This window comes from Nylanderia fulva, unplaced genomic scaffold (assembly GCF_048542155.1).
Source record: "Nylanderia fulva isolate GAGA-0341 unplaced genomic scaffold, ASM4854215v1 Scaffold5, whole genome shotgun sequence".
Classification (NCBI taxonomy): Eukaryota; Metazoa; Arthropoda; class Insecta; order Hymenoptera; family Formicidae; genus Nylanderia; species Nylanderia fulva.
This window is the reverse complement of record NW_028190587.1, coordinates 6235023-6250900: the sequence shown is the minus strand read 5'-3', so window position 1 is coordinate 6250900 and position 15878 is coordinate 6235023. Positions and strand designations below refer to the sequence as shown.

Sequence of the window (15878 nt, the reverse complement as noted above, 5' to 3'; positions counted from 1 at the left end):
AGATCTTGACGAGTTCTACAGTTCTGTAGCATAGTTCCGACCGTAGGCTGTCACTAAATATATATTTAACGCAAAAAACTCGTAATTTTAAATATGTGATATGCTAGACGTATTTCGAGCATTTTGTTTATTATAAAATAATTCTCGTACAGTCCTGTGGGCACGTACATTAATTATTTTCGGAGTAATACTAATTTTAATTTACAAATTCATGTTTTACACATAAAAATACCCGGGAAAAAATGAATTACATCTAAGTAGATTTATTACTTTAGATTTATTTAGATCTAAATTTTAGAATAGATCTAAACATTTTAGATCTACTTAGATTCATTTAGATATATTTAAATAAATAAAAATTTAATTAATTATTTAAATATAAGATGTAAAAATCTCTGAAGTCACCAGATGATTATTTAAATATATTTTATTTATTAAAAACGGAATGTATATGTGAGAATTTACGAAAGTACAGTAAGTAATTTTAAAAATAACATAATTTTTATCACAAAAATATTGAAACGTTATTTCACATTTATTAAGTCAAATTACAATGTTACATACATGTAGATCTACTTAAATATACTTATAAGTACATATATAAAGTATTTATAAATGTTTATTTAAATACTATTAATATAATAAATATATTTATAAATACTAATAAATAATATTAGTATTTATAAATATATTTCAAAACCAAAGTATTTCAATAGTATTTATAAATACAAGTCAAAACAAGATCTTGTATCTTAAATATTTTGTTTCGAACTATCTGCCCAACCCTGTATGTATATAATTATATATACATTTATCTGCTGCAACGATTTTTTATTTTCTCAATCACTGCAGTCGTTTCCGCATTAATAAACTGAATAATCATGCTCGTAATAAATAACTATGTTTGCTGGATTCGGCGTAATTTAGATAATGTCATGTCAGCTTTATATGAAACATGCCGACTTTTTGATACGAATTATACATTATTATCGCGAATGTTTGACATGAATAATTGCAAAGTCGCTTAAACATTACAACATATACGGTTTATCGTAGAAAAAAACGCTGCTGATTAAATTTTTTTTTTATTGCATCATCAAGGACATTTCTTAGCTTTTACATTATATTTATATTATAACATACATCTAACAAGATAAATAATAACACACACAGTAATTACAATTAGTAAATATATTACATAATATTCTTTATCATAAATGTCAAAATGTCACGATATAAAAATATTCGCTAATTTTTGTACATTAACAGCATTGCTGCATTTTGTACTTTACAATTCTTTACTTAACAAAAGTAATAGAAGATATAGTTTGCTATAACTTATTATTACAGATCAATTAGAGCAAAACAATTGCAGGAATAATTATAAGATTAACTTACAATTACAAATAAAATTTTAATTATACATAAACTAACTATTTATTGTCATCAAAAAAATTTAACGTAAAAATAATTCTTTTTAGGTTTTTGCATCTGTACTCGACGAGCAGTGCAAAATATTCTGGATCTCCTGCAAAGTCTTGCCTTTGGTTTCAGGTACGTAGACAAATGTGAATAAAGCACCAACAAAACTACATGCTGTAAATATCCAGAATGGTACGTGTATGCCATAATTAGCAACTATAATTAGGTACAAATTTGTCACACCGAAAGCAACAACACCGGATGAAAGCATAGTTACCATGCTGCCAAGAGCCTTCACATTCGTGGGAAATAATTCACCAATCAAGACAACCGGTAACGCGGACAAACCTACAGAAAACATGATTACATACATGATTACACCAACGGCAGGCAACCATGTTAGATTGCTCATGTTCACATTATCATGCTGCAAATGAAAATATATCGCGACCATGGCGGTCGAACAGGCTGAACCGATTAAAGAGATCATCAACAGCGATTTCCTGCCGCTACGATCGGTGATGAACATACAGACGACGGTGCTAACCACTTGTACCGCGCCCAGTATCATGGTTAAATATTTGCCCTCCAAATTACTATTTGCCTGGTCGAAAATTAATTCAGCGTATTGCTCCACGGCCTGAACGCCGCTCATATGGTGAAAAGATCCTAATATTATTAGTATCAAAAGGGCTCTGAAATCAAAATCATCTTTTAAATGCTTGTATAATCAGGATGATAGCTTCAAAATTGTCATAATGATTTTGAGGATAATAAAAAAATAATTATTATTGAAGATTAAGTTGATATGCGAATATCGCTTATATCAAAATAAAAATTAACATACTTGCGATTTCCGGATACACATAAGAGTTCACGGAAACCACTATTATTTGCCAAATCAACTTTTACAGACTGTTCAATCTCATCTGCCTCTTTATAAACATCGTTTTTATCTCTTAATTGAACGAGAGAATCTATGGCCTTTTCTCTGGCGTTGCGTCGCATTAAATGATACGGAGATTCTGGTACCCAAATAAAAGCTACGAAAAACATGCAAGGCCCTGCCAAGGACACTAAAGCGAGATTTTTCACTGATAGGAATGAACCTATCACGTATTCGAGTGTGGTACCAATTTTCGAGACGACTGTGAGCATGGATGCCAAATTACCACGAATATCTGCTGGTGAAATTTCACAAATGTACATTGGTGTAGCCATATAAGTGATGCCTGTACTAAATCCGGCCAAAAATCTCGATATATAAAGTTCCTACATAAGAAACAGAGAAAAAAGTAAAAAAACATTAATAAACAGAATGTGTCAAATTGATTCTCATTCTAATAATTTCCAAAAAGAAAAAAAATTTATATTTAAATCGCAATGTTTTCAAAAAATCTCTAAAACAAGCAAGTTTTATATGTAAAGTGTGTAAGTTATATATATAACATTGTATTAATTAAATTCTTAAAATAAACCCGGAGAAAAATATATGTGAAGTGAAACGAACAAACGTCTGATTCTTAATTAATTCCTACTCTCTTCATTCCTGTTAATTTCAGAATATATTTAAAAAAGACGTTTAATAAATCATTGTGTTCTTGAAGAAAATGAACAAATATAGAAGTTGAATTACCCACGCTGATGTTGCGAAGACAATCATCATCCAACTAATAATTGAAGGTGCAGCAGCGAATAACATGGTGTTTTTTCTACCAATAATATTCACTATAAATGCACAACTAATAACACCAATCAATGTACCAAACATAAGTAAAGATGCCACCCAAGATGCTTCTTCTGAACGCAAAAGCACAGGATATGTTTCATCTTTTCCTTGCATCAGTTTAGGCAAAGATGGCGAAGTCCAACCAAAATATTGGCCGACTGTCAGCATACCTAGATTTCCTGATAAAATAAGTTCACATAGAATGGAAATATGCCTTATTTTAGACATATACAATAATTTTTAATATTACATTATAATTGAAATAATAATATGTAAACAATTGTTGTAATTATAATCTATGAAATTACGATATGTACATCTAAAAATGCATTATATCTATAATTAAATTTAAATGAGAGCAATAAGAATTGTTTTAAATATCATAAGGAATTAGAATTATTATATACAAATTATTATATAAAAAAGAATTAGTAGATACAAAAATTAGACTATATAATATATATTCTCTTAAATACTTTCTATAAAATATTTATGAAAATTATTTATTATACAAACTCAATATAAAGAGAATTTAAATTATTTTAAATACTTACACAAAATAATTTTTAATTTAATATCAATTTAATTATATATATATATATATATATATAAAGAGAGAATTCGTAGCAATATTATATCATAAAATTTATTTATGTGTTTATAGTTAATCCAAGACACGTTACCAACCTGCTACAGCAGCAAGATATATTTTCTTCATCTTTCACAATACAACCGCCTTCACTTCCAAACGTTAAATGACTGAGAGAATTCATAATTATACTAATTTAATTCCGTTTACTTATTACTCATTGTCATATCAACTTTATCTTCAGCACAACTTGCAATTTGATCCATACATACACAATTTGATGTAAACAAAGTATATAACCGCAGAAAACAAGGTTAAGAACAAATTTAATCTTAATTTGAAAAAATTTTGATATCTTATCTTAAATTATATACTATTTAATCTACATATTTTACAGAAAACTTTTTCATGATTCTATATATTACCGAGAGATTTTCATATAAAAGGCATGCTCTATTATTAAGGAATTTAATAATATAACAATATAAATATTTAAGAACAAGATTATAAACTATAAAATAATATGTAAACACATTGTAATTGTATTACCATACTTGTAATAGCAAATACAGTTATATGAATCGTTCAATTTTGAATTCTGATTTATTGTAAAATAGTACTCTCATTATAGTATATTCTTGTATTTTATAAAGAATTTGTAGCATTTATATAATTATTAGCGTTTATATATTATTTGATTTAATCGAGAAAGTCATATCACATATATATGTATGTTAGAAACTAATCGATTATCGTGAATTCTATTTTATTCTAAAATAATTCTTTTATATAATATATTCTTTTTTATATGATTCCTTTATATAATAATAATGAGCATATTCTAGAAATTTCTAAAAAGTTTTAATGCTTAGCAATGGTAATTAATTTTTTAATTAATGCCAGTTTACATGCATTCTTCGCGCGCTCCTTTGATGTCAATTCTATTGTTTATTTTACAACTGTCAAATTGTTAATCTTTACAATGATAGTTGCTTGATGCTATGACCATAATTTTAATTTGCCCAATTTCTATTATATACATAATTTTCATTCGCTGAATTTCTATTACATAATTCTATTACTTAATTTTAATTCCCGAATTTTTATTCTTCTTTACAATGAACAATGAATCGGTCCCGACAAAAGCAATTTTCTCTTCCTACAGCCTTTCCATCAGACTAATACATCCCATACATCTGTAACGCTGCGCGGCTCACGCGAGACTGATTCTCGTGCGAGTATCACGAACGCGGGACCGATGATCACATGACCAACGGTCACATGACCAGCGGTCACATGACCACTGGTCCTCGGACCTCGGTTTCGCGCTCGCGGTATCTCGCACGAGAATCAGTTTCGCGCGAACCGCGCAGCGTGATGGATGTATGGGGTGTAGAGTCTCGCGCGAGTCTAATGAAAGCGCGGATATTTGATTACAGAAGTTTCTTATAGAACATTTTATTTCTTCATTTGTATTTTTTGTTAAAGATTTAAATATTGAATTTTTGTGCGTTGCATAATTAATTAATATATTTATATGCATTAATTGCAATAATAATTTTTGCATGCATGCGTCCTAATTTTTTAGATTTTATCAAAGAATAATATAACTTCACTGTTCGTGCATAATTATATTTGATTAGATTAAACGAATACATCTGATATACATATACATATATGCTACATAAATTTAGTATTTATAAACAGATTTATTAATACAGTAGGAAGTTACAAGTAATTATGTCGATTCATAAATCAAACTCAGTGTTTTGCTATCAAGCTTAATTATAATAGCAAATTATTGTTAGTACAGTAAACTGATAGAATACTAATACAAATTTGAGAAATACAACTCAATATTTCATTAAAAAATAATACAGATATAAATAAAGGTTATATATTAAACAGTTATATTTTAATTTTATATTTTATTATATATTATATATTTTAATATTAATTCTCGAATGTCTATTACGTACATAATTTTATTTTGCCAAATTTTAATTATGTATATAATTTTTATTTCTGAATTTTTTTATATGTATACCAGATAACACAAGCGCGCGCGTTATTGATATTGTAATAATTTTTTATTTTACAACTGTCAAACAATTAATCATTGCAATGGCAGTTGTTTGATACCATTATATATATAAATTAATACAACATACAACGTTAATCGAGACAACCAATGACTTATTTGCATGCCTCTTTTAGAAAGGGACATAGCATATAACTTCTCTTAAAAATTTGTCATTCTAATTCCTTAGCACTATATATATATATTATATATATATATAATTATTATAATATATTTATTTCAATATTTTTAACAATAAAGTAAAAATAAATATTAACAAAGGAATATCACTAATTTCATGCAATATATAGAGTAAGAGTATATTTATGCATAAAAAATTGTTTACAGTTTATTTCCAAATTTTCACAGAAGCAGTACAAGATTAGCCTACTATAGCCTCAACAATACAGATCATTTAAAAATATTGTGTTTGTAAAATAATTCGAGACAGTTGTAAAGGCGACTTCAACAGTGATTGTTGTTCAATTGTAAATATTTGACTAACTGATCGAAAGAAAGTCAACATAAAAATATGCTATCGACACTCATCACTGCTTCGACGAACTATGCAGCATCTCTTGTATCTGTTTTAAAGTCTTGCCTTTGGTTTCAGGTACGTACAGAAGTATGAATAGAGCACCAGTAAGACTGCACGCTGTGAATATCCAGAATGGCACATGTATGCCATTATTCGCAGCTATGACTAGATATAATTTTGTCACAGCAAAGGAAAAGACACCGGCTGAGTTCATAGTCACCATGCTGCCGAGAGCCTTTACGTTTGTGGGAAATAATTCACCAATCAAGGCAACCGGTAACGCGGCTAAGCCTAAAGCAAACATGACTACATACGTGATTACACCAACAACAGGCAACCATGTTAGATTGCTGGTATTCACATTATCATGTTGCAAATGAAAATATATCGCGACCATAGCGGTCGAACACGCTGAACCGATTGTAGAGATCATAAGCAGCAATTTCCTGCCGATACGATCATTGATGAACATACAGACGATTGTGCAGAACACTTGTACAGCGCCCAGTATCATGGTTAAATATTTGCCCTCCAAATTACTATTTGCTTGGTCAAAAATTAATTCAGCGTATTGTTCCACGGCCTGAACGCCGCTCATTTGATGAATAGCCAGTAGCATTATCAGTATTATTAGGGCTCTGAAATCAAAATCATCTTTTAAATGTTTGTATGATTAGAATGATAGCTTCAAAATTATCAAAAATTGTTATAATGATTTTGAGAATAATAAACAAGTAATTATTATTGAAGATTAAGTTTATATGCGAATATCGTTTATACATTATAAATAAAAGATTGACATACTTGCGATTTCCGGATACACATAAGAGTTCGCGAAAACCAGTATCGTTTGCCAAATCAACTTTTACAGACTGTTCGATATCAGCTGCCTCTTTATAAACATCGTTTTTGCCTCTTAATTGAACGAGAGAATCTATGGCCTTCTCTCTGGCGTTGCGACGCATCAAGTGATACGGAGATTCCGGTACCCAAATAAAAGTCACGAAAAACAAGCAAGGTCCTGCCAAGGACACTAAAGCAAGATTTCTCACTGATAGGAATGGACCTATCACGTATTCGAGTGTGGTACCAATTTTTGAAATAACTGTAAGCATGGATGCCAAATTACCACGAATGTGTGCAGGTGAAATTTCGCCAATGTACAATGGCGTGACCGTATAAGTGAAGCCTGTACTAAATCCGGCCAAAAATCTGGATATATAAAGTTCCTTGATTACAGAGAAAAAAATACAAAAACATTAATAGTTAGAATATGTCAAATTGATCTCATTCTAATAATTTTTAAAAGAAAAAAATTTGAATTTAAATCGTAATGTTTTCAAAAAATCTCTAAAAAAAATAAGTTATATATGTAAAGTGTGTATTACAAACATTGTATTAATTAAATTCTCAAAATAAACCCGGAGAAAAATATATGTTAATTAAAACGAACAGACGTCCGATTCTTAATTAATTCCTAAAGCTCTTAATTCCCAATAATCTCAGAACGTGTTTTAAAAAAACGTTTAAAGAATCATTGTATTCTTGAAGAAAATTAGTAAATGTGGAAGTTGACTTACCCACGCTGATGTTGCGAAGACAATCATCATCCAACTAATAATTGAAGGCGCAGCAGCGAATAACATGGTGTTTTTTCTACCAATAATATTCACTATATATGCACAACCAATAGAACCAAACAGTATACCAATCATAAGTAAAGATGCCACCCAAGAAGCTTCCTCTGAATCCAAATGCACAGGATATGTTTCATCTTTTCCTTGCATCAATTTAGGCAAAGATGGCGAAGTCCAACCAAAATATTGGCCGACTGTCAGCATACCCAGATTTCCTGCCAAGATATTTTCATATAAGACCGATGTGTATGTGTGTGTCATTTTATACGTATGCAATATTTTTTAATATTATATTATAATTGAAATTTTATTATATAAACAATTGTTGTAATTATAATCGATGAAATTATAATGTGTGCATCTAAAAATGCATTACATCTTAAATTAAGTTGCAATTAAAGCAATAAGAATTGCGTTAAATGTTATCAGAAATTATAATTAATGCATACGGAATATTTAAACTATGTACAGACAAGACTATATAATATAATTCTATAGAAAAATATGCTTCATAAAATATATGAAAAAAATATTTATTTACAAACTTAATGTGAAGAGAATTTTAATTACTTTAAATACTTAAAAAAATAATTTTTAAATTAATACAAATTCAATTATATATTAATAAATAAGAGAGACTTGAGTCAAAATTATATCATAAAAATAATTTATGTGTTTAGTTAATCCAAGAATAGTATTCCTACCTGCTACAGCAGCAAGATATATTTTCTTCATCTTTCACAATACAACCGCTTTCACTTACAAACGTTAAATGACTGAAAAAATTTATAATAACTAACTGATTTAATTCTGTTTATATAAAAATGATATAGATAATGTTGTCAACTTTATCTTCAACATATTACACAATTTGATGCAACTTATTATCGAACAATATTATCGAAGATTAAGAGAATAGATTTAATACGATCTTAATTTTTTAAAAATCGGTATCTTATCTTAAATTGTACTTTATCTAATCTCATATTTCACAGAAAACCTAAATTAAACATTTCTTGATTCTATTATTGAAAAAGTTGCATATAAATAAGCATGGTATTTATAAAGTATAATAAAAAAGAACGGAACCAGCATGCAGTAATTAGAGAGAAAATATTTTTTAAAATATATTTTTCTTCGATTTCCGATGGTTTAAAAATAGCATAATTTTTAAGATGGAAAAAGTGTTCCATATTTCTTCTTAAATTTGAGTAGTATATATACCTTATTAGATAACTTGTATTGTCAAGGAACATTTGTATCGGAATTTATTCAGCTTATATATAACTCTAACAATAATATAGATCATTTTAATTATTTTTTACATATAATAAATATTTGCAAAATAATTACAGAAGCAGTTGCAAATGCAATTTTGACAAGTAATTGTTCTTCAATTGTAAACAGTTCATTAACTCATCGAAAGAAAGTCAACATAAAAATATGTTATCGACACTCATCACTGCTTCGATGAACTATGCAGCATCTCTTGTATCTGTTCTAAAGTCTTGCCTTTGGTTTCAGGTACGTACAGAAGCGTGAATAGAGTACCAGCGAGACTACACGCCGTGAATATCCAGAATGGCACATGTATGCCATTATTCTCAGCTATGACTAGATATAATTTTGTCACAGCAAAAGAAAAGACACCGGTTGAGATCATAGCCACCATGCCGCCGAGAGCCTTTACGTTTGTGGGAAATAGTTCACCACCCAAGGCAATCGGTAACGCGGCTAAGCCTAAAGCGAACATGATTACATACGTGATTACACCAACAACAGGCAACCATGTTAGATTGCTAGTGTTCACATTATTATGTTGCAAATGAAAATATATCGCAACCATAGCGGTCGAACAGGCTGAACCGATTGTAGAGATCATAAGCAGCAACTTCCTGCCGATACGATCATTGATGAACATACAGACGATTGTGCAGAGCACTTGTGCAGCGCCCAGTATCATGGTTAAATATTTGCCCTCCAAATTACTATTTGCTTGGTCAAAAATTAATTCAGCGTATTGCTCCACGGCCTGAACGCCACTCATTTGATGAATAGCTCCTAACATTATCAGTATTATTAGAGATCTGAAATCAAAATCATCTTTTAAAAGCTTGTATGATTAGGATGATAGCTTTAAAATTATCAAAAATTGTTATAATAATTTTGAGTATAATAAAAAAGCAATTATTATTGAAGATTAAGTTTATATGCGAATATCGTTTATACATCATAAATAAAAGATTGACATACTTGCAATTTCCGGATACACATAAGAGTTCGCGAAAACCAGTATCGTTTGCCAAATCAACTTTTACAGACTGTTCGATCTCATCTGCCTCTTTATGAACATCGTTTTTGTCTCTTAATTGAACGAGAGAATCTATGGCTTTCTCTCTGGCGTTGCGACGCTTCAAGTGATACGGAGATTCCGGTATCCAAATAAAAGTCACGAAAAACAAGCAAGGTCCTGCCAAGGACACTAAAGCAAGATTTCTCACTGATAGAAATGGACCTATCATGTATTCGAGTGTGGTACCAATTTTTGAAACGACTGTAAGCATAGATGCCAAATTACCACGAATGTCTGCAGGTGAAATTTCACCAATGTAAATGGGTGTAGCCATAAAAGTGAGGCCTGTACTAAATCCGGCCAAAAATCTTGATATATAAAGTTCCTACATAAGAAACAGAGAAAAAAGTAAAAAAACATTAATAATCAAAATGTGTCAAATTGATTCTCATTCTAATAATTTCCAAAAAAAAAAAATTTATATTTAAATCGCAATATTTTCAAAAAATCTCTAAAAAAAATAAGTTATATATGTAAAGTGTGTATTACAAACATTGTATTAATTAAATTCTCAAAATAAACCCGGAGAAAAATATATGTGAAGTGAAACAAACATACGTCTGATTCTTAATTAATTCCTACATCTCTTCATTCCTGCTAATTTTGGAATGTGTTTAAAAAAACCTTTAATAAATCATTTTGTTCTTGAAGAAAATGAACAAATTTAGAAGTTGAATTACCCACGCTGATGTTGCAAGGACAATCATCATCCAACTAATAATTGAAGGCGCAGCAGCGAATAACATGATGTTTTTTCTACCAATAATATTCACTATAAATGCACAACTAATAACACCAGCCAATGTACCAAACATAAGTAAAGATGCCACCCAAGAAGCTTCCTCTGAATCCAAATGCACAGGATATGTTTCATCTTTTCCTTGCATCAATTTAGGCAAAGATGGCGAAGTCCAACCAAAATATTGGCCGACTGTCAGCATACCCAGATTTCCTGCCAAGATATTTTCATATAAGACCGATGTGTATGTGTGTGTCATTTTATACGTATGTAATATTTTTTAATATTATATTATAATTGAAATTTTAATATATAAACAATTGTTGTAATTATAATCGATGAAATTATAATGTGTGCATCTAAAAATGCATTACATCTTAAATTAAGTTGCAATTAAAGCAATAAGAATTGCGTTAAATGTTATCAGAAATTAGAATTAATGCATACGGATAATTTAAACTATGTAGACAAGACTATATAATATAATTCTATAGAAAAATATGCTTCATAAAATATATGAAAAAAATATTTATTTACAAACTTAATGTGAAGAGAATTTTAATTACTTTAAATACTTAAAAAAATAATTTTTAAATTAATACAAATTCAATTATATATTAACAAATAAGAGAGACTTGAGTCAACATTATATCACAAAATTTATTTATGTGTTTACTTAATCCAAAAAACGTATTCCTACCTGCTACAGCAGCAACATATATTTTCTTCATCTTTCACAATACAACCTCTTTCCCTTGCAAACGTTAAATGACTGAGAGAAATCATAATAACTAACTGATTTATTTCTGTTTATATAAAAATGATTTAGATAATGTTGTTAACTTTATCTTCAACATATTACACATTTTGTTGCGCGTAATATTATCGAAGACGAAGAGAATAGATTTAATACAACATTAAATTTAAAAAAATCGGTATCTTATCTTAAATTTTATTTTTAATTGTATTTTATCTAATCTCATATTTTATAGGAAACCTATATTAAATATTTTTTGATTCTATTATTGAAAAAATGGCATATAAATAAGCATGGTATTTATAAAGTATATTAAAAAAGAACGGAACCAGCAGGCAGTAATTAGAGAAAAAATATTAAAATATATTTTTTGCCGAGTTTCGACGGTTTAAAAATAGCATAATTTTTAAGATGGAAAAAGTGTTCCATATTTCGTCTTAAATTGAGTAGTATATATACCTTATTAGATAACTTGTATTGTCAAGGAACATTTGTATCGGAATTTATTTAGCTTATATATAATTTTAACAATAATACAGATCATTTAATTATTATTTATATATAATAAATATTTATTAAATAATTGCAGAAGCAGTTGCGAGTGCGACTTCGACAGTAATTGTTCTTCAATTGTGAACGCTTCATTAACTCATCGAAAGAAAGTCAACATAAAAATATGCTATCGACACTCATCACTGCTTCGACGAACTATGCAGCATCTCTTGTATCTGTTCTAAAGTCTTGCCTTTGGTTTCAGGTACGTACAGAAACGTGAATAGAGTACCAGCGAGACTACACGCCGTGAATATCCAGAATGGCACGTGTGTGCCATTATTCTCAGCTATGACTAGATACAAATTTGTCACACCGAAAGCGAAGACACCGGATGAAAACATAGTTATCATGCTGCCAAGAGCCTTCACATTCGTGGGAAATAGTTCACCAATCATGGCAATCGGTAACGCGGACAAACCTAGAGAAAACATGATTACATACGTGATTACACCAACAGCAGGCAACCATGTTAGATTGCTCATGTTCACATTATCATGCTGCAAATGAAAATATATCGCGACTATTGCGGTTGAACAAGCTGAACCGATTGAAGAAATCATTAACAGCGATTTCTTGCCGCTATGATCAGTGACAAACATACAGACGACAGTGCTAACCACTTGTACCATGCCCAATATCATGGTTAAATATTTGCCCTCCAAATTACTATTTGCCTGGTCGAAAATTAATTCAGCGTATTGCTCCACGGCCTGAATGCCGCTCATATGGTGAATAGCTCCTAATGTTATCAGTATTATTAGGGCTCTGAAATCAAAAACAGCTTTAAAATGTTTATATGATCAGGATGATAGCTTCAAAATTATCAAATATTGTTATAATAATTTTGAGTATAATAAAAAAGTAATTATTATTGAAGATTATGTTGATATGCGAATATCGTTTATATCAAAAATAAAATTGACTTACTTGCGATTTCCGGATACACATAAGAGTTCACGAAATCTACTATTATTTGCCAAATTAAATTTTATAGACTGTTCGATATCATCTACCTCTTTATGAACATCGTTTTTGCCTCTTAATTGAACGAGAGATTCGATGGCCTTCTCTCTGGCGTTGCGACGCATCAAATGATACGGAGATTCTGGTACCCAAATAAAAGTTACGAAGAACAAGCAAGGCCCTGCCAAGGACACTAAAGCGAGATTTCTCACTGATAGAAATGGACCTATCACGTATTCGAGTGTGGTACCAATTTGCCAAGCAACTGTGAACATAGATGCCAAATTACCACGAATGTCTGCTGGTGCAATTTCACCAATGTAGATGGGTGTAGCCGTATAAGTGATACCTGTACCAAATCCAGCCACAAATCTCGATATATAAAGTTCCTAAAAAGCAGAAGAAATAGAAAAACATTAATAGATAAAATGTGTCAAATTTATCTCATTCTAATGATTTTTAAAAGCTTTAAAGTAATGTTGATCTTTCATAGAGAGTATAAATTATAATAAATAAAATTAAAATGTTTAATTATTTAAATCGCAACGTTTTGAAAAAAATTTTTAAATAAATTTTATAAAGTATATATATATATATATATATATACATTACAAAAGAGGGATATATCTAAAGCTATTAATTATAACGATATAAAAACCTTGTTTATTTATTTTATGTTATAGAAACTTGTAATCCTTATCTGTTTCATGTTTAGTTCTGACTTATCTTAAAGAGGATAATAATAAAATTATCACTTTGCATTAAATAATGTAGACCTCAGATAATTTTAAGTTAACAAGTAATTAATATTTTCTTTCAAGAACATAATCACAATCTATCTAATGGTATACTTTTAAGTTCTTATAGATAATTTTAATCGACCACTCTTTGTAACTTCGCAGAGAACAATCGTAAAGAAAAATGTTTCAGGCAAAAGTTGTATGGCTCCAAGGGGAACATAAGATGGTGATCTTGGCCTTGATCTTGCAATCAAAGATGTCTGAAACATTTTTCTCTACAATTGGTCCCTGCAAAGTTACAAGGCGATCGATTAAAATGGGACACCCTGCATAGCTAAAATATCGTATCAAAGTTTCGATATAAAATCTGACTGTGAGATAAATATATACCAAGTAAAACGAACAGACTGAGTCTTAATTAATTCCTAATCGCAGAATGTGTTAAAAAAAATTTAATGTATTATTTTGTTCTCAAAGAAATGCCAAATATAGAAGTTATTGAATTACCCATGATGATGTTGCGAAAGCGATCATCATCCAACTAATAATTGAAGGCGCAGTAGCGAATAACATGGTATTTTTTCTACCAATAATATTCACTATATATGCACAACTAATAGAACCAAACATTATACCAAACATAAGTAAAGATGACACCCAAGAAGCTTCCACTGAATTTAAACGCACAGGATATGTTTCATCTTTTCCTTGCATCAGTTTAGGCAGAGATGGTGATGTCCAACCAAAATATTGGCCGACTATTAGCACTCCCAGATTTCCTGATAAAATAATTTCATATAAGATGTTTATGTGTGTATTATAAAAAATAATTGTTAGTTTAATATAAGTTTTAATTATATCTAGCCAGAAATGATAGTTAAATCGACATCGAATCGACGTCGAATTAATGTCGAATCGGTGCCAAATTGATCGAATCGATATCGATTCGACGTCTTTCGACCGATCATTTCTGACTGGGTATATTAATAATAGGGAGAAAGTTCGACGCAATATTATATAAAAATTTATTTATATGTTTAATCCAAGAAACGTATACTTACCTGCTACAGCAATCAGATATATCTTCTTCATTCTTTACAATACGACCACTTTCATGTACACACGTTAAATGATTGAAAGAATTTGTAATCTATAGCTGATAAAATTCTGTGTAGATAAAAATGATTCAGATAATGTTGTCATATCAACTTTATCTTTAGTACATGACGCATAATTGATGCAAACATGATCGCAAAGAATAAATTTGATATAATCGTAATTTGCAATTAATTTGATATCTTAAATTGTATTACATCTAATGTTGTATATATTTTACAGAAATCTTATTAAATCTTTTCTCCATTCTATATTATTGAGAAATTTTCACATAAAAATGTATGGTATTTATCATTAAACAAATTATCAGAAACGTTTGTCATCGAAAAAGTGAAAAATTGTTCTTGTATAAAATATATAATAAAATAATATATAATAATTATATCATAACTTAATATATAATATAATATACAAATATCAGATTTTGATATAATATAATCCTCATGCGATTTTAATTTGAAAAAGATTAAATAAGCCGCAAATAATTGCAAATTTGTACATTGAATAATCATTGTATTTTCATTAAGAGACATTTGCATCAGGATGTTTATACGTACGTATATTTATTTGTCTCTAAGAAACTTAAGATAATGTTTTGTAATAATAATTTTAATAATTTAATAATTATAATTTATACACAAATAATTTTTCATTATACGA

The 15878-nt window shown here is 29.3% G+C and overlaps 4 protein-coding genes across 5 annotated transcripts; all 4 read right to left on the bottom strand.

Annotated features, from left to right (window-relative positions):
• Nucleotides 1-1069: 1069 nt before the first annotated feature.
• LOC114941634 (facilitated trehalose transporter Tret1-like) lies at nt 1070-3922 on the bottom strand. Its single transcript, XM_029316673.2, has 4 exons — nt 3839-3922; nt 3059-3330; nt 2270-2694; nt 1070-2117 (listed from the first exon to the last, which is right to left on the bottom strand). The coding sequence occupies exons 1-4, from the start codon at nt 3867-3869 to the stop codon at nt 1478-1480; spliced, it is 1368 nt and encodes a 455-aa protein (XP_029172506.2). The 5' UTR covers nt 3870-3922; the 3' UTR covers nt 1070-1477.
• A 2221-nt stretch (nt 3923-6143) lies between these two features.
• On the bottom strand, nt 6144-8765 carry LOC146721346 (facilitated trehalose transporter Tret1-like). The gene is made up of 4 exons (XM_085486991.1): nt 8700-8765; nt 7939-8210; nt 7163-7587; nt 6144-6996 (listed from the first exon to the last, which is right to left on the bottom strand). The coding sequence occupies exons 1-4, from the start codon at nt 8728-8730 to the stop codon at nt 6369-6371; spliced, it is 1356 nt and encodes a 451-aa protein (XP_085343117.1). The 5' UTR covers nt 8731-8765; the 3' UTR covers nt 6144-6368.
• Nucleotides 8766-9272: 507 nt separating this feature from the next.
• Nucleotides 9273-11961, bottom strand: LOC114941636 (facilitated trehalose transporter Tret1-like). The gene is made up of 4 exons (XM_085487006.1): nt 11788-11961; nt 11029-11300; nt 10249-10673; nt 9273-10082 (listed from the first exon to the last, which is right to left on the bottom strand). The coding sequence occupies exons 1-4, from the start codon at nt 11816-11818 to the stop codon at nt 9455-9457; spliced, it is 1356 nt and encodes a 451-aa protein (XP_085343132.1). The 5' UTR covers nt 11819-11961; the 3' UTR covers nt 9273-9454.
• A 369-nt stretch (nt 11962-12330) lies between these two features.
• LOC114941659 (facilitated trehalose transporter Tret1-like) lies at nt 12331-15226 on the bottom strand. 2 transcript variants are annotated; one of them, XM_029316714.2, is made up of 5 exons: nt 15164-15226; nt 14610-14881; nt 13712-13751; nt 13327-13627; nt 12331-13164 (listed from the first exon to the last, which is right to left on the bottom strand). In XM_029316714.2, exons 1-5 carry the CDS (start codon nt 15192-15194, stop codon nt 12537-12539), a joined length of 1272 nt encoding a protein of 423 aa, XP_029172547.1. In that variant the 5' UTR covers nt 15195-15226; the 3' UTR covers nt 12331-12536. The 2 variants fall into 2 exon arrangements, with proteins under 2 accessions (XP_029172547.1, XP_029172545.1); XM_029316712.2 differs by having other exon boundaries at nt 13327-13751.
• Between the last annotated feature and the right edge of the window lie 652 nt (nt 15227-15878).

Coding starts and splice junctions, on each gene's coding strand:
- LOC114941634 (XM_029316673.2), bottom strand. CDS start 3,869: ATGAAGAAAATATATCTTGCTGCTGTAGCAG. Junction 2,695..3,058: donor TCTTCGCAACATCAGCGTGG/GTAATTCAACTT, acceptor TTTCTTATGTAG/GAACTTTATATATCGAGATT. Junction 2,118..2,269: donor TGTGTATCCGGAAATCGCAA/GTATGTTAATTT, acceptor TTTTGATTTCAG/AGCCCTTTTGATACTAATAA.
- LOC146721346 (XM_085486991.1), bottom strand. CDS start 8,730: ATGAAGAAAATATATCTTGCTGCTGTAGCAG. Junction 8,211..8,699: donor ATATCTTGCTGCTGTAGCAG/GTAGGAATACTA, acceptor ATATCTTGGCAG/GAAATCTGGGTATGCTGACA. Junction 7,588..7,938: donor TCTTCGCAACATCAGCGTGG/GTAAGTCAACTT, acceptor TCTGTAATCAAG/GAACTTTATATATCCAGATT.
- LOC114941636 (XM_085487006.1), bottom strand. CDS start 11,818: ATGAAGAAAATATATGTTGCTGCTGTAGCAG. Junction 10,674..11,028: donor TCCTTGCAACATCAGCGTGG/GTAATTCAACTT, acceptor TTTCTTATGTAG/GAACTTTATATATCAAGATT. Junction 10,083..10,248: donor TGTGTATCCGGAAATTGCAA/GTATGTCAATCT, acceptor TTTTGATTTCAG/ATCTCTAATAATACTGATAA.
- LOC114941659 (XM_029316712.2), bottom strand. CDS start 15,194: ATGAAGAAGATATATCTGATTGCTGTAGCAG. Junction 13,752..14,609: donor CTTTCGCAACATCATCATGG/GTAATTCAATAA, acceptor TCTGCTTTTTAG/GAACTTTATATATCGAGATT. Junction 13,165..13,326: donor TGTGTATCCGGAAATCGCAA/GTAAGTCAATTT, acceptor TTTTGATTTCAG/AGCCCTAATAATACTGATAA.